At 61.3% G+C, this 22,394-nt stretch overlaps 1 protein-coding gene across 1 annotated transcript in view; it reads left to right on the top strand.

Moving 5' to 3' along the window:
• The first annotated feature begins 3,235 nt into the window (after nt 1-3,235).
• The window catches only part of LOC119089810 (low-density lipoprotein receptor-related protein 2-like), a 72,689-nt gene continuing 53,530 nt past the window's right edge, over nt 3,236-22,394 (top strand). Inside the window, 5 exon segments of the mRNA XM_037212627.1 lie at nt 3,236-3,389; nt 6,631-6,714; nt 20,006-20,134; nt 21,381-21,460; nt 21,462-21,513. Coding sequence (XP_037068522.1) covers nt 3,311-3,389; nt 6,631-6,714; nt 20,006-20,134; nt 21,381-21,460; nt 21,462-21,513 — 424 coding nt within the window. The 5' untranslated portion in view covers nt 3,236-3,310.

Consider the following 22,394-nt stretch of genomic DNA (forward strand, 5'->3'; position numbering starts at 1 on the left):
TACCGCTGAAGGATACCGCGTCAATAATAACGGTGGATATAGCACTGCACGCTATTGGTGCCCCTGGACTCATGCCATTCATTTAGTTATATACGACATATATGTTTTTGTTTACGTTGCATTGTTTTCCCCGTACTTGTTCTCTGTGCGTGTAGGTATGATCAAGATATGTTGTGAAATTCGTCCGTTGTTTTCGGCCCGTTCTGTGTGACGTTCTGTTAGACACTGAGGTACGCGAATGCAGTGTCCATGGCTGATGTCCATGGCTGATGGCCAAGCTTCTGATTTCAGCTCAGGAGCACCGTAATCCGCATTCAGAACTGCGCAGAAGTCCGTTTGCGTTCAGCACAGTTTGTTCTGCCGTTCCCTAGTAAGAGGGCCGAGCGAGCGAGCCGCCACGTCTCCGGTCCGGGAGAACACTCGAGGCACTATGACAGCACCACCCAAACACCGCTCTCAGGCCGGCCAGTGTCTGTTTTTGTCGGGGAAGGACATTCGGTGGGGCAGATCATTTATCACAAGGGGCGGAGCTGCGGGGCTGCCACTGCCGGGCAGGGCAGACAACAGGAGGAAGCACGCGCCTGCTGCGAAAAACAGCGCTGCGACCTCCAGTGACGCATCACTGGTCCTGATCAGTGACAGGACATCTTGTGTGCAGCGAGTTGCACATGTGTTTTGCAAGTTACCATCCCGCGGTGTGGACAGCTCGAGCCCACTGGTCGGATGGTATGCGCAGACTTCTTCGTCGGCCGGACAGACAAGGTTGAGCTGGGGTCAGCCGGACAGACGAGGTGAGCTGAGGCCAACAGGACAGACGAGGCTGAACTGAGGTCAGCCGGACAGACGAGGCTGAGCTGAGGTCAGCAGGACAGACGAGGCTGAGCTAAGGTCAGCAGGAGAGACGAGGCTGAGCTGAGGCCAACAGGACTGACGAGGCTGAGCTGAGGCCAGCAGGACAGACGAGGCTGAGCTGAAGTCAGTGAGACATATGAAGGTGCGCTGATGACAGTCAGGACACTTGAAGCTGAGGGCGCGCAAAACAGGAGGTCAGGGACGCTTGGGAGGACACCCGGTGCCCCTGGGCGGGGCTGTGCTTGCGTCAGCTGTGCCAATGACACTGTGCTGCTTTGTAGGTTGCGCAGCGGGAGCTGAGCTCAGGTCCAATACACAGAAAAAACTGGCTTGTCAAAACGTCTCATCCGAACGCCCCCAATCGGTGAACATGAACTCTTTTCTCGTCACTGTCGCCTTATCACTATCCTTCACACACGTATTTCCTACCGCGGGCAGGCAAAAAGGACGGCGAAGGCTGTGGCCCGCAGAGTGCTGCCCCCTTTCGACCGCTTCATTTAGGTCCGAAGTGTCACCAACCATAAAACCGCGTCACAGTTCTTCTCCCGTTCTAGTGATCATCGCATGCGTGACTTCAGCTGCTGTGTCCAGCATCATACCTCCCCTGCCTGGCTTTCTGGAGGAGTCACTGTCAGAGAAGCAGCACCGTGCTAGCTCGTGCCCACACGGTATGCAGGCACAGTAGGGCGTTGGGCCGAAGTGCTGGGGTCAGGTGAGATGGACTGACGGACAGTGAACTGAGGTCAGCCGAAAGAGTGGCAGCCTGTCGCTGTGCTGGGGTCAGGTCAGCCCGGACAGCTGCAGCTGCCTTGGGAGCTGCCAAGCTCAGCTGCCACCGTCATCCCTCGACAGTACAGCTGCCAAGCTCAGCTGTCCCGTCATCCCTCGACAGTATAGCAGCCAAGCTCAGCTGTCCCGTCACCTCTCGACAGTACAGCTGCCAAGCTCAGCTGCCACCGTCATCCCTCGACAGTACAGCTGCCAAGCTCAGCTGTCCCGTCACCTCTCGACAGTACAGCTGCCAAGCTCAGCTGCCACCGTCATCCCTCGACAGTACAGCTGCCAAGCTCAGCTGCCACCGTCATCTATTGACGGTTCAGTTGCCAAGCTCAGCTGCCAACGTCATCTATTGACGGTTCAGCTGCCATGCTCAGCTGCCACCGTCATCTATTGACGGTTCAGTTGCCAAGCTCAGCTGCCAACGTCATCTATTGACGGTTCAGCTGCCATGCTCAGCTGCCACCGTCATCTATTGACGGTTCAGTCGCCAAGCTCAGCTGCCACCGTCATCTATTAACGTTTCAGCTGCCAAGCTCAGCTGCCAACGTCATCTATTCACATCACAGCTGCCAAGCTCAGCTGCCATCGGCATTAACAGTACAGCTACCACCGTCATCTCTCAACAGTACAGCTACTACCGTCCTCTCTCAACAATACAGCTTACACTATCACCCCTCGACAGAACAGCTACCACCGTCATCCCTTGAGAGAACAGCTACCATCATCATTCCTCGACATTATTGCTATTGGGCCCAAATGCCCCGTCACATCTCGGCCGTTAAGTTGCCGAACTCTTCTGCACAGTCGCCTCTTCACGGTTGCGTGGTCAAACCATCTGTGACCGTCACCCCCTGACGGCTCAGCTGTCAGGGCCAGCTGCCGTCGTCGCCTCCCGGCGGTCGAGCTGGCGCTGAGCGACGCCTGCAGCCAGCTCCCGGGAAGACGGGTGTTAATGGACCATTGAAACGCTGCTCACACGCCCGTCAAACGACTGTGCTGCGTGGGCGGCGCAACTCATGACACGGAGCGTCCCCGGACAGCTCTGATAACGTGACCGGTTAGGGCATGGCAGCAGCCCCGCACACCAGCGGGGTTTTCCGCATGGTTTCCCGTGCCGCGCGTCCCCAGAGCTCTACACGGCGCAAACCTGGCGCGTTTGCGACCTGAGCGCCTTCACGGCCAGGGTGCCGGGTGCAGGTCACACAGTCACTAGCTCTAATGGCCTACTTTGGGTCACCGAGCAAGCACGCCTCGTGCCCGTCTCACCCACCTGTCTCATCCCGGCTGGATATCGCCGGCGAGCCGTAGTCACGGGTACTTGCACGTACCAGGTACCGGCGTTTAGCCTCTCTTATTTTCGCGACCAAGGCTTCTGCAAAGTGCTCATGCGCACCTGCATTGCACAACATCATTCGCAGAATACAAATTAGCAGTGTTACATCACTAACACAGAATCGTCTTTCCTTTCGTCTAGAACGTTCTTCGCTGTTTTAAAAAACGTCCAAATCCAGGCGGACGGTCGGGTGCGCAGAGGTCTACTGCGCATACCTGCCGGCCGGCCCGGTGAGCCTGGAAGGCCTCATTCAGTGCTTGACGTCGGGCGCGGTGTGGCTGCGGGGCCCAGCGAGTTCGCCATGGATCTGTGAGCCCCGGCAGAGCTGTGATAGTGCCAAAAACAATGGAGGTGTATGTGTGTTGCGTGCTTGCGCTCCTAGTCGGGCGGCTACCGGCCACACAGCAATACGTGGCCCCCAAAGGTGAGGCCCGGCGGCTACTTCCGCCTTCTTGCCCCTCAGCGCGGCCGTGGCACGGCACCGCTCCCCTGGCGGAACCAGGCCGGGTCCGGCCGCTTGACCGCGGGCTCCACTGTTTTGCCTGGGGCGTCGGTCGGGGTCACGGCGTTCGTGCGGCCCGGTTCTGACCGCTCGACTAGTGGTGACGCCTGGCGGCAGTTCGTGGCATGAGGCCGGCGGCCTGGAGTCAGTGGTGATGGATTACCACTGGATTATATAAGAGTGCACCCCCTATCTGCCGAGAGCTGGAAGAAAAGGCAATGGTGATAGCGTTTGCGGTGTCCTCGGATCCGGGATTCGATTCTCGCCATCTGCTTGTAGTTGGCGTCATGTGGGCATCCCTGCCATTGAATCTTAAGTCCCGTGCAAGAAGCGGGGGAGGGGGGGGGGGGGGGAGGTACCGTTGCTGCACAGGAACAACGTCATCACTTACTCTGCTCATGACATGGAAGATATGCTGTGACACCTACCCCCTCCGTAATTGCAACCTCTGCCGGGTATCCAAGACGCCTTAAAAGAGTACAGCAGTTAGACCAGTTATAGCCTGCATTTTTTACTCGCCACGGTAATGAATGATCGAGGGAGCGCTTTTTATTGGATCTTCGGCTGCCAGCGCGACGACCGGATGGTTTTTATTGTCCTCAGTCTTTTCTGACACGGTCCAGTGGCGGGGCGGTCTCAGCTCCCAGGACAAAACGCGCCATCAGACATGATGGCGATATCGCGTCCCATGCGGCCGGCTCCGCGGGCGGCGGAGCCCGGCCGAGCGTGTTGCGAACGGAGTCGAGGCGGCGGGCCGGGCCCACACGGGCGACGCCGCTGACGTGGCCGCCGGGTGGCGGCCCGGGCACGCGGCGGCGGCGGCCGCGGCGGCCAGTCCGCTGCCGCGCCGCTGCTGCCCGGACCCGGTCGGCCGCCCCGCCCGGCCAGACGCCCACGCGGGGGAAGACTCAGTCACGACTCAGACTCACAGTCACGGCTCAGACTCACAGTCACGGCTCAGATCGCCAGTCGCGGCTCGCGAGCCACCGCTACAGGTTAAGCTCTTGGCGGCAGAGCAGGCAGAGAGGCGGGGGCATGCGCTGAGCCGAGGAACGAGCTCTTAGTCATGCCAGGCTTGGGGGAAAAGGTCAGGCTCAGGTCATGGGGTAGTCTCACGGCCCAGGGAAGGCTTAGAGTCAAGGGTAGATAGCAGGGCCCATCGCAGACAGGGCAGACCAGCCAAGGGACAAGCGTTAAGGCAAACGTTTAGATCCACTTTTGTTGTTGTTTATTGGTGTTTTCGGGCGTGTCAACTACGATGGTCGTTTTGCGCCCAGTTTAGACCCACTGTCACGGTACAGACTCCAAGTCGCGAGACAGGCTCACGGCGGTGGGGCAGTTCCAGGGCAGGCAGGGCGGATGACATGGTCGCGACCCCACTGACAAACACAGGGCAGATGGAGTGACGGCCCAGACGACTCAGTCACGGCCCAGACGGCTCAGTCACGGCCCAGACGACTCAGTCACGGCCCAGACGGCTCAGTCACGGCCCGAGGCCGCAGGTCGCGGCTCGTCACCTCGCAGACTTTCGGCCGCGGCACGGATTTGGACCTGCGGCACAGACTCGCTGCGACGTGGCAGAGTCACAGTCATGGCTCTGACTCACCGTCACCGCCCAATGTCTGGAGCCATGGCTAGGACTCACGCTCGCGACCTGGACCGACGGCCGCGACTCTGACTCAGAGCGAAGGCGGCGCTGGCCGCCACGTGGCGCAGTCGCGGTCACGGTCCGGGCGGGCGGTCACGGCTACGCTCGGCGCACGCAGAACAATCGGGGCTCGCCGCCGTCCGCCCACACTTGACGCGGGGCGGCCCGCCCGGCCGCCACCTGGCGTCAGTCCTACGAAGGATGGTCTCGCAGAGCAGTGCGCTGGGCCCAGTGAAACGCATTGGCGCATCGTCGGTGTTTGTACGGATCCTACCGGCAAAGCAGAAAATATATGGCGACGTGGCTCGTTAAGCTGTTTGACCTATATATTGAACCAAAAACGTGTCTACGAGACTCGCGGCAGACGGCGGCACGTCCTTCAACCGGCCGTGTCCGCCGTGCACACGTTGTGTGCCATCCGCTGCTCTCGTCTTCACCTGAGTTCCGTTGCCTAATCCAGACACGTAATGTCCCTGGCCCACAGACGGAACCGTGTTGCAAGCTCGGCCTTGGTGACCCGGGTGGAGGCCTTGTTTTTGGTACCCGATCTTGCATGCAATTAAAGATGCTGCCGGTTACAGAAAAGGCCATTGAAATGGAAAATGTGAGTGCACTGCTGCCAATGTATTGCGCAAACAAAGCAGTGTTTTTTTTTTTACTTAAAAATATGAGCCACCCATCTTAACACTTTCTTGGCGTTAATGCCGGTTTCTTTTCCACAAAACTTGCCGTCCTTCGTTGGGCATGGGCCTTAAGTTCCCAGTGTACGCTAGCTAGCACTAAAGCCGTGGTAAGGGCGCCTGTTTTTATCAGTGTTCGCCCCTCTGGTCGTTAGGCTCCCTTCACCCCTGTGTCCCGCCCCGACACGCCGGGTAATTGAGCTCCAAAACGCGTCAGTTCCCGAATAGCGGCGAATAAGCCAGATGATTTCGGAAGACGAGCTGGCCGCCAGTGTAAGTTTGGAGAACGAGTGATTATAAAACACAGTCCATCAACACTCCCGCATCTAGAAAACAATAGAAGGGTGCGCTTCGCAGTCATGTACCAGGTCAGGGTCATGTTGTTGAGCGCGCCCAGGCATCTACAGATGGCATGTGCTCACGGCGGTGTTTGTGACGTCGTGGATACCTGGTATGGGTCGGAAGGCATGGTTTGTGGACGGATATTTGTGCCCGGATATTGACGCATGGCTGTATGTCGACCTTGGGCCGGCCGGCTCCAAACGAATGGCCTCAGCTCCGAATGCAATATTTGGCTTTTCCTGCCATCTCGCTGCGAACTCCGCTTGTTGCGAGATCTGACCGTGCTGGTGCAAATGCAGAGCGTTGCCGTGCTATTGTTTTCATTCAGGCAGGTGTCGTGAGCTGAACTCGAAGCACAGGGACGGGGCGGACCGCCAGGCGGGATCATGTGTTGTGGCTCGGCGCTGAGTCGCTGGTCGAGCCGGTCCGGTCGGTGGCGAGCGCTGAGGCGCGCCATGACCCGACCCCGGTGACGGCGGCCGCTCTGTTTCAGACGCCAGTGGCGACACGCTGCGGCTGCGGCGAGCAGCTCAGTTCGAAACGCTGACAACACCCTCCTCCGTCGGCGTTTCTACCGGTAAGTGCGCTCCGGGAGACCCTTCTGTCGTTTTTCTTCTCACCAGTCTCACCTCAAGAATGGTATGCTCCCAAACTCAGCTTTGTGTGGAATTATACCAAAAGTGGTATTTCCGTCTGTTTGTAATGTCACTTTCTCCGTTTGCTCCATGTCGGTATGGATGGGTGGCGTTATGGAAGGCAGTGCACTGCTCCATGACCTCCGTGCCACCAGCATCACATTTCATGAATATCAAAACTCACGAACTCACCACAAAAGTAACGGAACCCGCACAACCACCCAGCTCACGCTGCTCTGGTGGCAGAAATGGGGGGCTCCAGATCCCCTGGAAAATACCGTCATACCTGTTGGCTGCTGCTTTTGTTGGGCCCATAAACATTCAGCGAATCGAACAATATAGGTGAATCGCAGCACATGCATTCCCCTGGGTTCTGCGATGGCCGGATCGTGCGCTGTCACCTTCCGGCTCGTGATTCGCGGTGATTCGTGATCGACGGGCGGCTGGTCTGCGTCAGGTGGCAGTGGTTCGTGTTCCCCGACCCAGGCGCGCGCCGGGCCGCCGGGAGTTCGCTCGGAGGCGGGTCTACCGCACGTGATGAGGGGGACCGAGAGCGTGGCTGAGGTCAGGCATACCATTATGTAATTTCCTGTCTTTTCTATCGGTGCAGTCTCACGTCGGAGCAATTACGTGGGTACGTCTGCTTGTAGAGTAGTGAGTAGTGAGTAGTCAACATGATTACGTCTTCTACGTGCACCATTACAATTTTCGGAAACATCGCCGAGCATGCAGGCTGGTCGGGTTAGTATTCATGGCCTGATGCTACAACGTAGCATACGTTGTTTGAAACTTGGACTTCCTTCCTTATAGATTCCTTGCCGGCATATATTCCCATTTTTTAGAGCGCTGCCGGAGCAGCAACTGCACACACATGCCCGCATACCTACTCATCAACGCATGGTTGGAACGCGGCACCAAATCCGCATGACTCCTCGAAACAATGGAAACACGACGCCACAAAGCCAGTCGCATGCCTAAGCCGCTGCTTCTTTCACCGAGCTGAAAGAACGCGGTGGAGGCAGGCCGTCACTGACGAGCGCCTCACCGTGGTCGTCGGGATGTCATTGAGGCCGGCGTCCCTGGTTCCTGGTGGGGTACGATTTAGGGCGTTCCGAGTAGTTGACAGATCATGTGGGCGGGAGGGAAGGAGGGAGGGGGGGGGGGGGGCGTAATTGTTATCTGCGGCAGACGTTTTATAGGACACAGCTGCTGAAAAGTCTCTCTCGGTGTTTGCAGTCTGTACTGACTGCTCAGTGCCAATGGACGGCAACGGCAAAAATAAATGCGTTGCTTCCCTCTCGGAGTGTTTTGGGGTGCACATTGAATGTTGACTTTACCACTGATGAATATGTCCGAGCGATAGTAGCTGGCCCACATGGTAATGACAGTCTTGGTGGTGATTATTGTATCCTGTTACAAGCGCTGTATATCTATTGGAACCAATCACGCTCACAATGGCACCAGTTGTGAGCTGTCTTTCATTGGCTGTGTATTTCCTGAGGTAATTCAGTGTCATAACTCCCGCCACAGCCTGTAAACCAACCAGACACTAAAGGCTTTACCGGTCAATCCACGTGCACCGAAGGACCTGGGTCGCCTCGCTGACCCAGCCGAGTCCACCAGCTGGGTCAGAGAGGATCGGCACCTGGATTCCAGCGACACGGACCTGGTGGTTGGGTGCTGGATCACTCTCGATGATCCCGGCGCCAGGTGCGGATCCAGCCGCCGTGACGGCGACACTGCTCGGCGTCGCGGCGGGGGCTGGCGCCGGCCACACCTGGGAAACACACCGTCTGCGCCACTGAGAACTGGAAACAACCCACGCGGACACGATCCGATCACATTTCCTCTCTTTCTCCTTCTAACGGTGCGGCGTCTGAGCGGCCTGCACCCGGGGGAGCCGCCGGCGGTTCAGGTCCTGGAAGCCCACCGGCCGCACCAGTCAGCTGTGGCGGAGGTGGCGCCGGCTGCACACGGGGCGGTGACGAGGAAGGGCGGCGGCGCGTGACGCGCGCCAGCTCAGGCGCCCGCCTCAGGGTCGCCAGCTGAGGGCACCGCCCGGCCGCTGGCGCCCCTCCGGTGCTGGCAGCGCCCGCAGTCGGCATCAGCTGGGGTGCTCCATTGTGCTCGGCCAAGGGCCAGCCGCAAAGCCGTACAAGGTCTGGGCGATAGAATGTCGGCTTTTCCGTCATGCCGGTTGTCTTACGCCACCACTGGTCACGCTGCTCGTGCCCTGCTGTGCCATGAAAACCGCCAGCGCCCGCTTCTGGAAATGCTGCCGCTGCTGCTGCTAGGCGCATTTGACTCACGGCTCGTGGACCGAGGCCCCGACCCTGCTCGCTCAAAACAGCGGGAAAGTCGGCGAGACTAGATACCCACTGGGGTCACGACACAGACCCCTGCGCCAACGCAGCCCGACCCCGGCCGCGCGCGCGCCAGGAGCCGGCGGCCGACGGCGGCGGCGGCAGCGGCAGCGGCAGCGGCAGCGGCGGCGGCGGCGGCGGCGGCGGCGGCGGCGGCGGCGGCGGCGGCGGCGGCGGCGGCGGCGGCGGCGGCGGCCCTGACCGTGGCGGCGGGCCTCAGCCGGTGCCACGTCACTGGCCGGCGTCGGCCCGAGCCAGCCGACCGGTCCGCCTCGCCGCCGCCGCCGCCGCCGGGGCGCGCTGTCGTCAACCGGCCCGCGTGACGCCCGGCGCCGGACCGGAGAGGCGCACTCAGCCAGCATCGCACCCCTGGTCTGGGGGCTGCCGGTCAGCTGCTGCTCGCCCGTCTGGGGTGTGTTGACCCGCGCCCCATGGGGCTCAAAGCTCGGGAGTGGACTAGTTTGGCAAGGAGGTCTGTTCGTTTATGAGGCCCAGACCTGCAAAACTCTACTTGGTGTAAGCGACAGCACTGAACACTGATGATAAGGATGCCCTTTTGTTTCCGGAAAGCCCAAACACGACCCACCGCTCACCTTGTTCACCTGGCATTTAGTTGATCTCTCGCAACCTTTTATGAACGCACCCCAGTTTCTGCTGCCACACCATTTCCCTGCATTTCTTCTTTCAGTAGTCGTGTCGTTTTTCCAGTTGCTAGTTTTCTTGTCTGTTTTGCCAAAATGGGGCCGTTCTCGGCACAACTGGTACCTGCCGTGCCAGGGGGCGTTGTCGGCCGTGTGACGCGGCAGCCTGTTTGGCGATGACGGACCGGGCGCCGACGCACGTCCTGTATTGAGCAATTCTGCACGATTTCCTGTCGTGGTTTTCACGTGTGTGCAGGGGTAAAAAGTAAATGGGGATTGTGCGTATTCTGTAGATAACGCGCTTGTAAGAAACGTTAGCTTTGTTGCCGGGGTCGACGACGTTCCCAAGCGACTCATTTAAGGAATGTGTCCACGTGTTGTCCCATTTAACTGGTCGGGGACTTTTCCAAACCTGTCCGATATGAAGCCATACTATTTGAAAAACGCTCTCACCGGCATTGGAAGCAGGACGAGAAGCTTCGTTTCTCGTCAACTGAGTCGCGACATGACACGTGAATACTTTTATCATGGTCGCCACGTCTCGGTGGCCATTTTGAACCTGATGAGCTCCACAACTTACGTTTTATTTTGGTAGCGTTAAGATGTTATTACTGACGATGAGCTGAGGCCCGGCGTATTTTATTTCTCCACAAACTGGAATACGCACGTCTATAAAGCAGTCCGCGTTGAACTGAGGGCTGAACAGTCGTCCATCAAGCATGGGTCGGACCAGGTGCCCGGTCCGCGAGAGAAATCGTTCACAACCTCACTGCGTCAGGTTGTCGGGGGCGTTATATAACCTGCTATTTTGAAAACGTCTGTCTCGTCGGATCGTCATGCGGAGCACGCAGTAGGGGACCGTTGTGTTGTGTTATATAACTGGAGGTTTCAGAAGCCTTCCATGGCTCATTGTCAAATGAGCCATGGCTCATTTGACAATGAGCCATGGCCATTGGCGGTGGTTTTGCCATGCGGTTACGTAACCGAAGATTTCGCACATTTCAGCTGGAGACCTCGGTGCCTGTTGCAATACTTTCTTATGCCGATATTGTGTTGGGTTGCGGGGAGAACATGTCCTTGAATGCACTTCATGTGCCAGCTGGCGAATTATTAGATGCACACGTTTGAGTGCCGGTGGTGCTGTCCGCATCTCAGACCATGTTGTAAGACGTCGGCTATCGTCCATATCTCATCTAGGACACGCAGCGGGCGCAAATTAAGACAGTGTTCATTAATTTGTTGGGACATGTGAGCAGGCGTGTGTTCGCCTCCGCTCCAGCAGAGTCGAGATCCAAACCTCGACTCACAGCGCATGGTAAATTCCGACTCTAACTACGAGAACTGCAGCACAGCTGCAAGGGAGCTCCAATACCGATTCATGGAGACTTTAGGGGAAACAACGGCACGCCTAGATGTGTTCCTAGCCGGACTTCGCCCGGACAGCACCCAACTTGGCTTCCATACCAGAACACAAGCTGGCTTCGGGTGTCTGGTAACCTAAGCAACCCGGTGCGTCCGGTGGCTCGGCACGTTCAGGTGCCCGACACGAGCCGTACCTTGGCGAACGCCGCACCGTCGAGCGGCGACAAACGCGGCGCGGAGCGCCGGCCGCCGCCGCCGCCGCCGCCGGACCGTGGCCTCGATCGGACCGGACGCCGTCGGCACTGCCGGAGCGACGCGCCGCCGGCCGGCCGCCCCGCCCGGCTCATTGTCGAGCCGAGCGCGGCCAGACCGAGCGGCCGTTTCTCCGGCGGCCGCTGTGAGCCACCGGCGATGACGTCGACGTCCGGACGGCGACGTCATCGCCGGCGGACGGCGGCGAAGCCGGCGGCAGGACCGGTGCCACGGAGCCGAGCCGGGCGCGTCACGTGATGCTGGGCGGTCAGCTGACCGGCGGCGTGATTTGAGTGGTCGCCGACCGCCCCGGGACCTGTGTGTACCCGTTGTCTGCTCACTGCGTAGCGGGCTCTGTGGCACTTGAAGGGACTAGACCAGACGCGCATGTTATAGTTGTGCCCCTGCCAAGCGAGGGTGGCCACGCGCCGTGTTGCAGCGGCGCTGTGGGAGCGCGGCGTTTTGCGGGCCGTCGCGGCCGGTACTGCCCGGCACGGCCTCACGCGCGCCGAGCGTCCTCCAGCGGACGCCGCCGCCGGCCCGGAGGCGCGCCGCGCTTCCGGGAGGCGCCCGCCAAACGGCAGCGGCTGCGTCACGTTCGAGGAACGGCCGACGGACGGCCGCCGGGCTGAGACGCCACGACCTGCTCGACGACGAGCAGCTGGGTGACTCACGACCGCGTGGTCGCGCTGCGAGTGCCTGCCGCCGGCCGCCGCCGCTCGCCGCTCGCCGCTCACTCTGACCCGCGGTTCATTGACCTCTCGCGTGTGGCTCGATTGTGCGGTCCAGTCGCGGGCAGCGGCTTTTTCGGAGCGCCTCGGCAGTGGGGCGGCGCGCCGAACCCGCTGGGCCAGCAGTGAAAGTCCGGAGCGTCTTTGCTCGTCCCGAGCGTATCCCACGGCAACTGCGCCTCTGTGGGGAGGGGGGGGGGGGTGAGCTGCCGCGGCGCGGCACCACTGCGCTCCGACGGCGGCGGCGGCGGCGGCGGCGGTGGCCGGCGAGTTTCTCCCGCGCCAGCCGCTCGCCAGGTGCCCATGGCGGGGTGACGAGGTTACTAGTGGCAGCCAGCTGACCTGGTTTGAGGCAGTCGTTCTCGCATCACGTCTGCCCCGGGCGAGTTCATTGGTCAGAGCCTGGAATTCTCGAGGCGAGTGTGTTCAGCGTCGCATTTGCGCGGTCCCGGTGACCGGGGCACGCGGTGTGGACAGGTCTGCGGTTTCGTAGTTCACCGACAGGGACGCGACCGGAGCGGGCTTAGCGGCGAGAGAGGCGACTAATGCGCCTCACTTCTGGGAACCTTCAGTTCTGCGTCAGTTCTGACGTCGTAGGTATCTTCGGAGGGAGAGTAATGCCATACAGTGTCAACTGCGCAATACGGTGACTCACCGCATCCCATTAATTTATGCCGCCTCGCTTCGGCTGTGCGCTCATGACCGGGGAACAGCACTTGGTGTCACTGGATGTAGCATCTTCTCTTCGTGGTGAGGGAATGATCCTAAGGGACGTTTTCATCATTACGTTCTCGTTAATTCAGTATTGGTGATTATGAAATGGAAATGATGCGCAGAAAGGTATCAAAAGCGCTGCTGTAGACCGGGCACGGCAGTCAGCGGTGCGGAACTTCGCCAGTGTTGTCGCACTTAGCTACCTACCCGTCTCGACCAAGGCCCAGTTTCGCACCCGGTCTCATCTCCAGTCTCCCCCCCCCCCCTCACCAGCCTCCCCGACACGTATCTGGTCTCTGTTGAGGGTCGAAGTGCCCCTGCACTGGTCTCTTGCGGAGCGGGACACAATGGGAGGCGTAGTCAGCTGACGAGCGGCGGTCCCGGCCGCCCGGAGCGCCGCCGTCGCTCCTCTGTGAACTGGAACGCCGGCGAAGACACGCTCGGCGCCCGGCCAGCACGGAGCAGCCAGGGGTGCCGCGGCGACGGCACGGTCGGACGGCCAGAGACCGAGGCGGTGGTACGGACTGACGAGCAGGGACAGGGGCTACGGCATGGACTGACGATGAGGGACAGAGGCTACGGCATGGACTGACGATCAGGGACAGAGGCTGTGGCACGGACTGACAAGCAGAGACAAAGGCTGTGGCATGGACTGACGAGCAGGGACAGAGGCTGTGGCATGGACGAACGACTAGGGACAGAGGCTGCGGCATGGACTGACGAGCAGAGACAGAGGCTGCGGCACGGACTGACGATCAGGGACAGAGGCTGTGGCACGGACTGACGAGCAGAGACAGAGGCTGTGGCATGGACTGACGAGCAGGGACAGAGGCTGTGGCATGGACGAACAACTAGGGACAGAGGCTGCGGCATGGACTGACGAGCAGGGACAGAGGCTGCGGCACGGACTGACGACCAGAGATAGAGGCTGTGGAATGGACTGACGACCAGAGACGGATGCGGCAGCACGGACTGACGAGCAGGGACAGAGGCTGTGGCATGGACGAACGACTAGGGACAGAGGCTGCGGCATGGACTGACGAGCAGGGACAGAGGCTGTGGCATGGACGAACGACTAGGGACAGAGGCTGCGGCATGGACGAACGACCAGGGACAGAAGCTGTGACATAGACAAACGAACAGGGACAGAGGCTGCGGGTCCCGATCAGAGGCAGAAGCGGCGGCATGGACGAACGACCAGGGACAGAGGCTGCAGGTCCCGATCAGGGACAGAGGCTGTGGCATGGACTGATGACCAGGGACAGAGGCTCCGACAGGGATTGACGACCAGGGATAGAGGCTGCGACATGGGCTGACGAACAGGGACTGATGCGGCGACATGAGGCTACGATCAGGGACAGTGGTGGTGACGCGGGTTGCCCATCAGGGACTGAGGCTGCGGCACGGGCTGACGCGGACGATGGCCATGAAGGCGACGTAGGTCATGTAGCAATGCCAGTACAACTACATCGCCGCAGTGCCCCTACGATTCTGACGTACCACATCAGGTGCTCTGACATCTCGCGACCCTGTCCTGTCATCGACATTTGTTCCCACTGGACGGCCTTTCCTCCTCTCAGCCCGCTTCTTCTGTTACTCAGATGTTATCATTAGTCCCTCTCTGCCACAAAGCCGCCTCCCACCTCCCACACTTCGAGCTGTCTGAAGCATGCCATCCCGAGGCAGCAGGAGGCCATCTGAAGCACTTCGTCGGCCTGCTGAGCGTTCCTGCTCACCAGTCGTCACTCCACTGTCCCCAGCGGCAAGGCTCCTGCTCACCCGTCGTCGCTCCGCCGTCCCCAGCGGCCAGACTGCTGCTCACCGTCCGCACTCCGTCGTCCCCAGCGGCGGGGCTCCTGCTCACCCGTCGTCACTCCGCCGTCCCCAGCGGCCAGGTTCCTGCTCACCCGTCGTCACTCCGCCGTCCCCAGCGGCCAGGTTCCTGCTCACCCGTCGTCACTCCGCCGTCCCCCAGCGGCCAGGGTCCTGCTCACCCGTCGTCACTCCGCCGTCCCCAGCGGCCAGGTTCCTGCTCACCCGTCGTCACTCCGCCGTCCCCAGCGGCGATGTTTCTGCTCACCCGTCCTCACTCCGCCGTCTCCAGCGGCGAGTCTTCTGCTCACCCGTCCTCACCCCGCCGTCCCCAGCGGCGAGTCTCCTGCTCACCCGTCGTCACTTCGCCGCCCCCAGCGGCCAGGTTGACGGAGCGCGCGCCCAACAGGCGGCCTCCTCAGCTCGCGGCCGGCTGGGGACGGGTCGGGTAATCTGCCCGCAAGGCCGACCGGCCAGCCACCCGCGTTCACGTACATGCCCCACTGGTTGCGGGATTATCTCGTATGACGGATATCGCGCGAGGGGGGGGGGGGGGATCGCATGCCGTGAACGGATGTATGGGAAGGGTCGCTCATCCTCGGTGTGTTCAGACATCCACTCTGCGGAATTGCTGCACCGGACGCGATGGAGAACGTGTATCGGTGGGCAGGATGTTGCTCCTGGCCCCGGGCTTGTGGGGATTCTGGAGCGTTCTGCAGTTTTTCGAGCCCAGGCCTCGCTGGGGCAATCCCTAGTCCCCGCCCCCTGCCGGGACAGGGAGGCAGTCGGCCGGGCTCGCTGCCAGTCAGTCCTCTTGCCAGCGGTGCGTCCGCCGTGACAGGGGAGGAGAGGGAGGGGTGGGAGCTCGGCCGCAGGCCTGCTTGTGAATGGAACGCACAGGTGCAGCCCGCGGTGGCGGCCGGACCCGGGGCGCCGACCGTGACCAAAGCGTTGTGGTGGGGCGGGGTGGGGAACGTCGGCAGCGCTGTCGGCCGGCGACAGGACAAGGACGGTCGATGGTTGGCTCGCTAGCGGCACCGGACCCCAGTTACCGTTCCCGTCCATGCTCGCTGCTCGGTCCGTGAACCCACAGTTCAGCGGTGTGGACTCAGCGCTCAGCGCTCAAACAATCGGCCGGGCTCGTAGGTGGTGAGTTGTTCACGGCTCAGCGCTGAGAGCCATGAACGACTCATCACCGTGAACTCACTGTTCTTACCCATAGGCTTGTCTTTCAGGGCTCGGACCACGGACAAACTGCGGTATTTTTTTGTGAACAGGTGTTTGTCCGACGCAGGTGTTTGAGGTGCAGCCCAGCCTGCTTGTCCGACCGGAAACTAGTCCAGGTTATTTGTGTTTGCGGCAATGAATCAGCGCAGGGTGCACCATTCTGTCCAAGCCCACGCCTTACTGAGCATGGACTTTCCTACCAGTTATGGCGCAAGCGCATTGACAATGGTCCACCCGCTGTACGCTTGCCTGGGACGCAGGTCAGAGATGCTCGCGTCTGGCTTGGACGGCAGATGTTTATCGTCTAATTTTTTAGCGCGAGGACCTGCTCAGCCCAGTCCGTTTGAGGGATGCTGGGTGTGGTTCACAGGCATTATTAGAGCAGGGTTTCTAATGTTTCGGCAGGCAGGTGTATCAGGACGCTGGTCTGGCCCCTCCGAAGGCCGTCAGCTGTCTCGAGAAACTGCCGGCCAGACTTGGCATCATAATTGGCGTTCGATATTCTCTAAGGACTCGACTTGGAGCATTAAGGCTGGTGGTTGAGAAAGTCGAGCGGCGGGACGAGCCCTACCGGTCGCATTTCGCTAAGATGCCTTTTACAAGGCCCGTGCACCACACTCTCTCTAAAAAAGCAGGAATTCTGCGCAAGCGAGACGTGTGAGGGTCAACATTAACGTCTGCTACATGCAAAAGCTTTATCTGCAAACAACCCGTTGCCCAGCACCGCCTATGTCATGTACGAATCGATTGGCCGCGCTCTAAGCCTGATGGCTTCCACACGCTTCTCTCAGGCGAATCACTGCCCGGGCTCTGGTCCGGACTGGTGGAACCGGACCGGACCGGACCGAACGGTATCGGCGCGCCGCACGCCGCCGGCTCCAAACATTCCAACATTTGCGATGCATGACATTGCGTGCCGCCGCTGACCTCGGCGTCCGTCGGAACGGACTGCTCTCCGACAGAGGGCAGGTCGTACGGCAGGATACCGCCGGCTATGGCGGGTGGGGTTGGGTCTGAGCCGGTCGCTCCATCCTCTTTCGCGCGGAGCTGGCATCTGGTGCTCTCTCGGGAACCCCCGGATGAGCCAGCCTCCTCGCCGCGAGATGGCCTCCTGGAGCGGGATGGCGCCAGCGCGAGCCATGCCGACCAGCCGGCCAGCAATGACCTTTATCGACTCGGCTCGTGTCACGCCATAGCCAAAACGGCTGCAAGCGGCTTAGTCTCTAAACCCCTGCCCCACCGCAGCCTTGGCGGTTTCCAGAACTTTCGCGTCCGCGAGATGGCCGGCGGCACCGTGCAGTCTCCGCCGCGTCGCCGAGGTTCGGTAGACTGTTCCGGAGCGCCTGGAAACTGCAGCGTCATGGCGGCGAGCACCAAGTGGCGACGCGGTCCACATGCGCCCGCTGCCCTCGCCAGAATTGCGGCGAACAGTGCCGGAATCAGCCTCCAGATTCGCGGGGTTTCGGCCGGCACTAACGCCATGTTGTACCATAGTGTATACCAATGTCGCACACGGAAATTCTCATAAGCGATGCCCCTCGAATTTTCTACCGGATGTGCAGTGGGTTTTTAGGAACCGTGCCGGGGGATGCCTTTGGCGCTTTCACAATCGGGCCGTGTTTCCATGGCGGGACGCCGGCCACGCGGGGCTGATGGCACTGCTGCTGGGAGCAGGAGCCCCTCCCTTTCCCCCTCCCCCGCCCACTCAGGTAGTGATCCAGCTACCAGCCCCGCATGACTAATGCATAATGGGACTCGGCGCTGCACCAAGCAGGCACCGTTAGGTACAGATGCGATGCGCGACTTGGGCGGCGTCAGCCGGCGGAGGTGAGGGCGGTCGGCGGCAGCCATAGCACGGCACAGCTGGGTACTCACGGGCTCTCACCACGGGCTGACGACCTGTGACAGCGGTGGCGAGATGTGACGAGGGCCAGATATCCGGAATCGTTGACATATTTCGGTGTCTTTTAATCATGCATTATTGCCGTGGGTTTCCGAACGATGACGGTGTTCTTCATCAGATTCACATCATACGCTAGACATATTACACCCCAAAATAACTGAACGTTCCTGAGCGGAGGATCTATAAGCCCCGTGCTGGAATGAAAGTCTTTGCGTCTTATAAGTCTGATGCCCGCCAATGAATGAGATCTGCCATCCGCCATGCACTATCTATGCATATTTGAGCAAGATTTAGAGATTGCTCACGTAACTATCTCCGGAAGTTTACCCGTGCGTACTGCCGATAACGCGCCCATGTGTACCACGGGCGTCTGCGGGTGTGTACCGCTGCCGTCTGCGGGTGTGTACCGCTGCCGTCTGCGGGTGTGTACCGCTGCCGTCTGCGGGTGTATACCGCTGCCGTCTGCGGGTGTGTACCGCTGCCGTCTGCAGGTGTAGCACCGCTGCCGTCTGCGGGTATGTACCGCTGCCGTCTGCGGGTTTGTACCGCTGCCGTCTGCGGGTGTGTACCGCTGCCGTCTACGGGTGTGTACCGCTGCCGTCTGCGGGTGTGTACCGCTGCCGTCTGCGGGTGTGTACCGCTGCCGTCTGCAGGTGTGTACCGCTGCCGTCTGCGGGTATGTACCGCTGCCGTCTGCGGGTTTGTACCGCTGCCGTCTGCGGGTGTGTACCGCTGCCGTCTGCGGGTATGTACCGCTGCCGTCTGCGGATGTGTACCGCTGCCGTCTGAGGGTGTGCGCGGCCGTTCGCTGGCACGCGCACGGGCTGCGGCGCCGTCCGAGCGCGTGACTCCGCCGCCGCCGGCCTGGGCATGCCGCGGATGGCGGACTCGGCTAACGGTCGGCTGGCACGCGCGGAGGCCGGCCGCCCTCCCGGCAGAGCTGGACCAGCGTCGGCACCAAGGCCGTAGTCGAACGGAGAGGGGTGCGCGCCTCCTCTGCTGCGCTAGAGCGGCCAGCGCCACCCCTGATCCTCCCGGGGACCGGCCGCACCCGGCTCGGGCTGCACGCTGTGCACCTGCGGGATTGGAGCGATGCACTGTTGCCCGGGTCAGTTCCTGAGACTGTTCGGCGACTGCGGCCGGCACTGCACCCGGGGCTTGCCGGCGTGTGGTCCACTCTGAAGGCCCAGGGGCTCGCCGTGGGAGCGCGACCTCCTGTGACCGGATGGCCGGCCTGTCTGCCGAGTGTGACCCACGAGACCGGTCCGGCCGGCCGCCGAGCGACCTGTGCCGACGCGGTCGGGCCGATTCGGATGCAAAGATGGCTCCGCTGTGTGTGCTAAACCCAGTGAAGACTGCATGTGAGGTTTAGCCGTCGTCATCGTTCGATTTTCTCGGAACGTGAGACAAATCGCTTGGGAACGGCCCGTCATTAGCATACAAAGTTACCACGCCAAACATATGGCCGCGTGCCGGGACACGGTCTTGGCGATTGTTGTCGCGCCTGACCTGGTTGAATGCGGATGGCAGCGCGGCGTGGCTGGCGCCGAATCTCGCCGCGTCTCCACCGGGCGCGGTGGCCGGGCTGAGACCAGTGAAAGTCAGCTGCGGTGCGTGAGACGGCCGGCGAACAGATGCAGTGACTGGAGAAGGCGAGCGGGCCGCCTGCCGACTGTTGTGACTGCGAGCGGCGGGCGAACCAGCGCTCCCTGAAGGGGGGGGGGGGGGCGTCAGCCAGCTCCAGCAGACGGGTTACGTCAGCGACGCTCTGGAGTGGGTCATCTCACGAAAGGCGCTGCCAACAGCGACTCGCCGGCTACGGCGACTTCGCCGCAGCGGCAGCGGCCTGTCAACCCACAGGCGCACCACCTTGACCTTCGTGTTCAGGTGACGCGTTTGCCTGTTCAGACTTGTCGTCGGCGCTGCTGCTCGTCTGGATGGCTCGGCGATCGCCACATCTGCACAGCAGACGCGTCGCAAACGTCTAACCTGCGCGCTCCCCGCGCCACGCTATCCGAAGTGACGGACTGTGTCACACTCCCGTCATCGATGCCGTGCAATGTGCGTGTCGTACCAGACGCCATCGTGTTGGGAGTGGCAGCGAACGTAGTGGGAGCGGCGGCTTAGGCGTCGCCATGTGGTCGGCCCGCGTCCGCCTGTCTCCCACGCTCGCCCCCGCGCGCCGCGTCCGGGCCGCACAGCTGACACCGCCCCTCGCCTGTCCACAGACACCTACTCGACGACGTGTCCGACGACGTCGTTCCTGTGCGGCGCGTCGCAGAAGTGCATCCCCAACCAGTGGGTGTGCGACTACCACCCCGACTGTCCGGACGGCGAGGACGAGAAACAGTCGTGCCGTGAGTGGTCGGGCGGACACCGGGAAGGTGGACACTCGCGGGCGGGTGCGGGTGCGGGTGCGGGGGCGGGGAAGGACGCCAGTGTGGTGAGAGGGGGTTTCAGCCGTGCTTTGTCGGGTTGGGAGGTAGATTGGACGGGGGCTGGGGATTCTCCCTGATCGCCGGGTGGAAACGGGTCCTGAATTTTCCGGTGAGAACAGTTTGAGCGTGCTGCAGTCTGTGAGCCTAGGTCTGAAATTCGCTGTCTTCGGGAGAGCCGCTTCCCACACATGCATTGACTTTGTGCGACCGTGCGCCGTGCGGTTCGAATTCCCGCACTTCAGTAGTAGCCCTCGCCTGCGTCACTGCTCCATTCTGTTGTCTGTTGCATGTCTCCCACTGCTCTCATGCTGCTCCTTGTCATTTCTACCCCGGTCCCGTTGTAGGGGGTGATGACGTCACGGCCGTGGATGCTCGGGCTACCCCCCGACGCCTTGTTATCCGTCATCGCGCGGTCGCGTGCTGACCTTGGCTGTCCTTGGTCGACCGGCCGGTCCTCCGCGCCGCAGCCGGCAGCCGGCGGCCGCGCGCTGCGGCTCGCGCGGCGCTGGGGACGCGCCGGCAGCGCCGGCAGCTCTGTGGGCGGACCGTGACGTCACCCACCGGCCCCACACCGGCGCCGGCAGGGACGCATGGGCCCGGCAGCGGCGCTGGCGACGCGGGCCCCGGACCGTGACGACGGGAGGGGCCGCTGGGGAGGGGGCGTGACCGGTAACAGGCCTGTGACGCGACTCAGGCCGGGAGCAGCCGCGGCTCTCTGTGGGCGTTATCTGGTCGGGATTAATGGACGCCTTAATGGGGTGTGACAGCCTGTTGACCCTTCCCAGCGGGTGAAACGAACCTTTGGGATACCGCCGGGGCGGACCAGGATCCCTCCGAATCGGTGCCGGGAGGGTGCTGGGGTTGACGTAGCGGCCGAAGGAACTAGCGTCGGCGAGCGGCGATATTGGCATGTTTGGGCACTTCTGCGCTCGAGCTTCCTTTGTGGCGAACCCTTGGGCATGCTTTACCCTGTTAACTTGACATTGGCCACGATGCTTCCCCGTGGCGGACTGCAGGGCCGGTGCTCATGTCTCGCTGTGTGACGGACCTGCGGCTGACACCTCGCGTGCCGCCTGCCGGTCCCGGTACGGCGCCTCCGCCGGTGCGTGACGGCACAACGCGCGCGTCCCCTGCACCGCCTCACCCCGCGTCGCCCGTTGTGCAGCGCCGCCCGCCTGCAAGGAGGGCGAGTTTACGTGCGGCGAGTACAAGTGGAACCACACGTACTGCGTGCCGAAGCATCATCCGCTGCGACAAGCTGCAGGACTGCGCTGACAACGCGGACGAGAAGGACTGCAGTGAGTACGGCCGCCAGTGAGCGGTCCGCTAAGTCTGGGCGGACTGGCTGCTGGCTGGTCATCAGCCATCCCTACCACATGGGTGCGATTGGCGGCCTTGTGATATCTCACTTCGTCCCGGGAGATCATCGGTGGCTCGTGTCGACAGGGTTTACTGTGTGGCCTGGGCCCGGGAGCGGAGCACCGGGTCGCGAGCGGGAGGCTCAGGCTGTTGCCAACACTAAGCTACCGGCTCGGCGCACCCCAGACCGGCCGTGCGGGACTCGGAGGGTCGGAGGGACGGGGGGCGGTCTGCGGCTGATGTTAAGACGTTCTCGGGACGTAGCGAGCCGCAAAACGGCCTTCAGTCTCTGAAATTCACGCTGCCTTGAAAAAAGCTCGGTGGGTACACGGATGAGCCTCTGTCGAATCTAGCAGGCTTATCAAGCTGTTTGGCGTACACGGTGACACGCGTCGTGCGAAGGCAAACAATCGCGAACGAATACGCGAATCCTCGTGCAAAGTTGTTCTACTTCTGCTCAAAACAGAACTCAACGCTGTCGCTACTACATTGGAATTCACGACCGGCAGTGCACGCTACCTGTTGGTCCGCATATATGGCAAGTCAGACGGCGATAAAAATGGGCGGGATCTCGTTTGGCTGGGACACTTTTCTGCAACAGTTCGGTCCTTGACGTCACTGTTTCAGTCGCGTTCGTGACGGGAAATGAATCCGGTCGCGTTCGTGACGGGCTTGCCGACATGCTACTGCCAGCGATCACAGTACGGATGGTCCTGGACGCCATGTGGCATTCAGTGCAGCATTTCTAGGTTACGAGACGCGATTGTCACGCTCCTCGCGCAAGTCAGCGTTCCACGTATGGTGCGCTGTTTCTTGATAG

Source organism: Pollicipes pollicipes, unplaced genomic scaffold (genome assembly GCF_011947565.3).
Source record: "Pollicipes pollicipes isolate AB1234 unplaced genomic scaffold, Ppol_2.1 Scaffold_3087;HRSCAF=3621_pilon_pilon_pilon, whole genome shotgun sequence".
NCBI classification, from domain to species: Eukaryota; Metazoa; Arthropoda; class Thecostraca; order Pollicipedomorpha; family Pollicipedidae; genus Pollicipes; species Pollicipes pollicipes.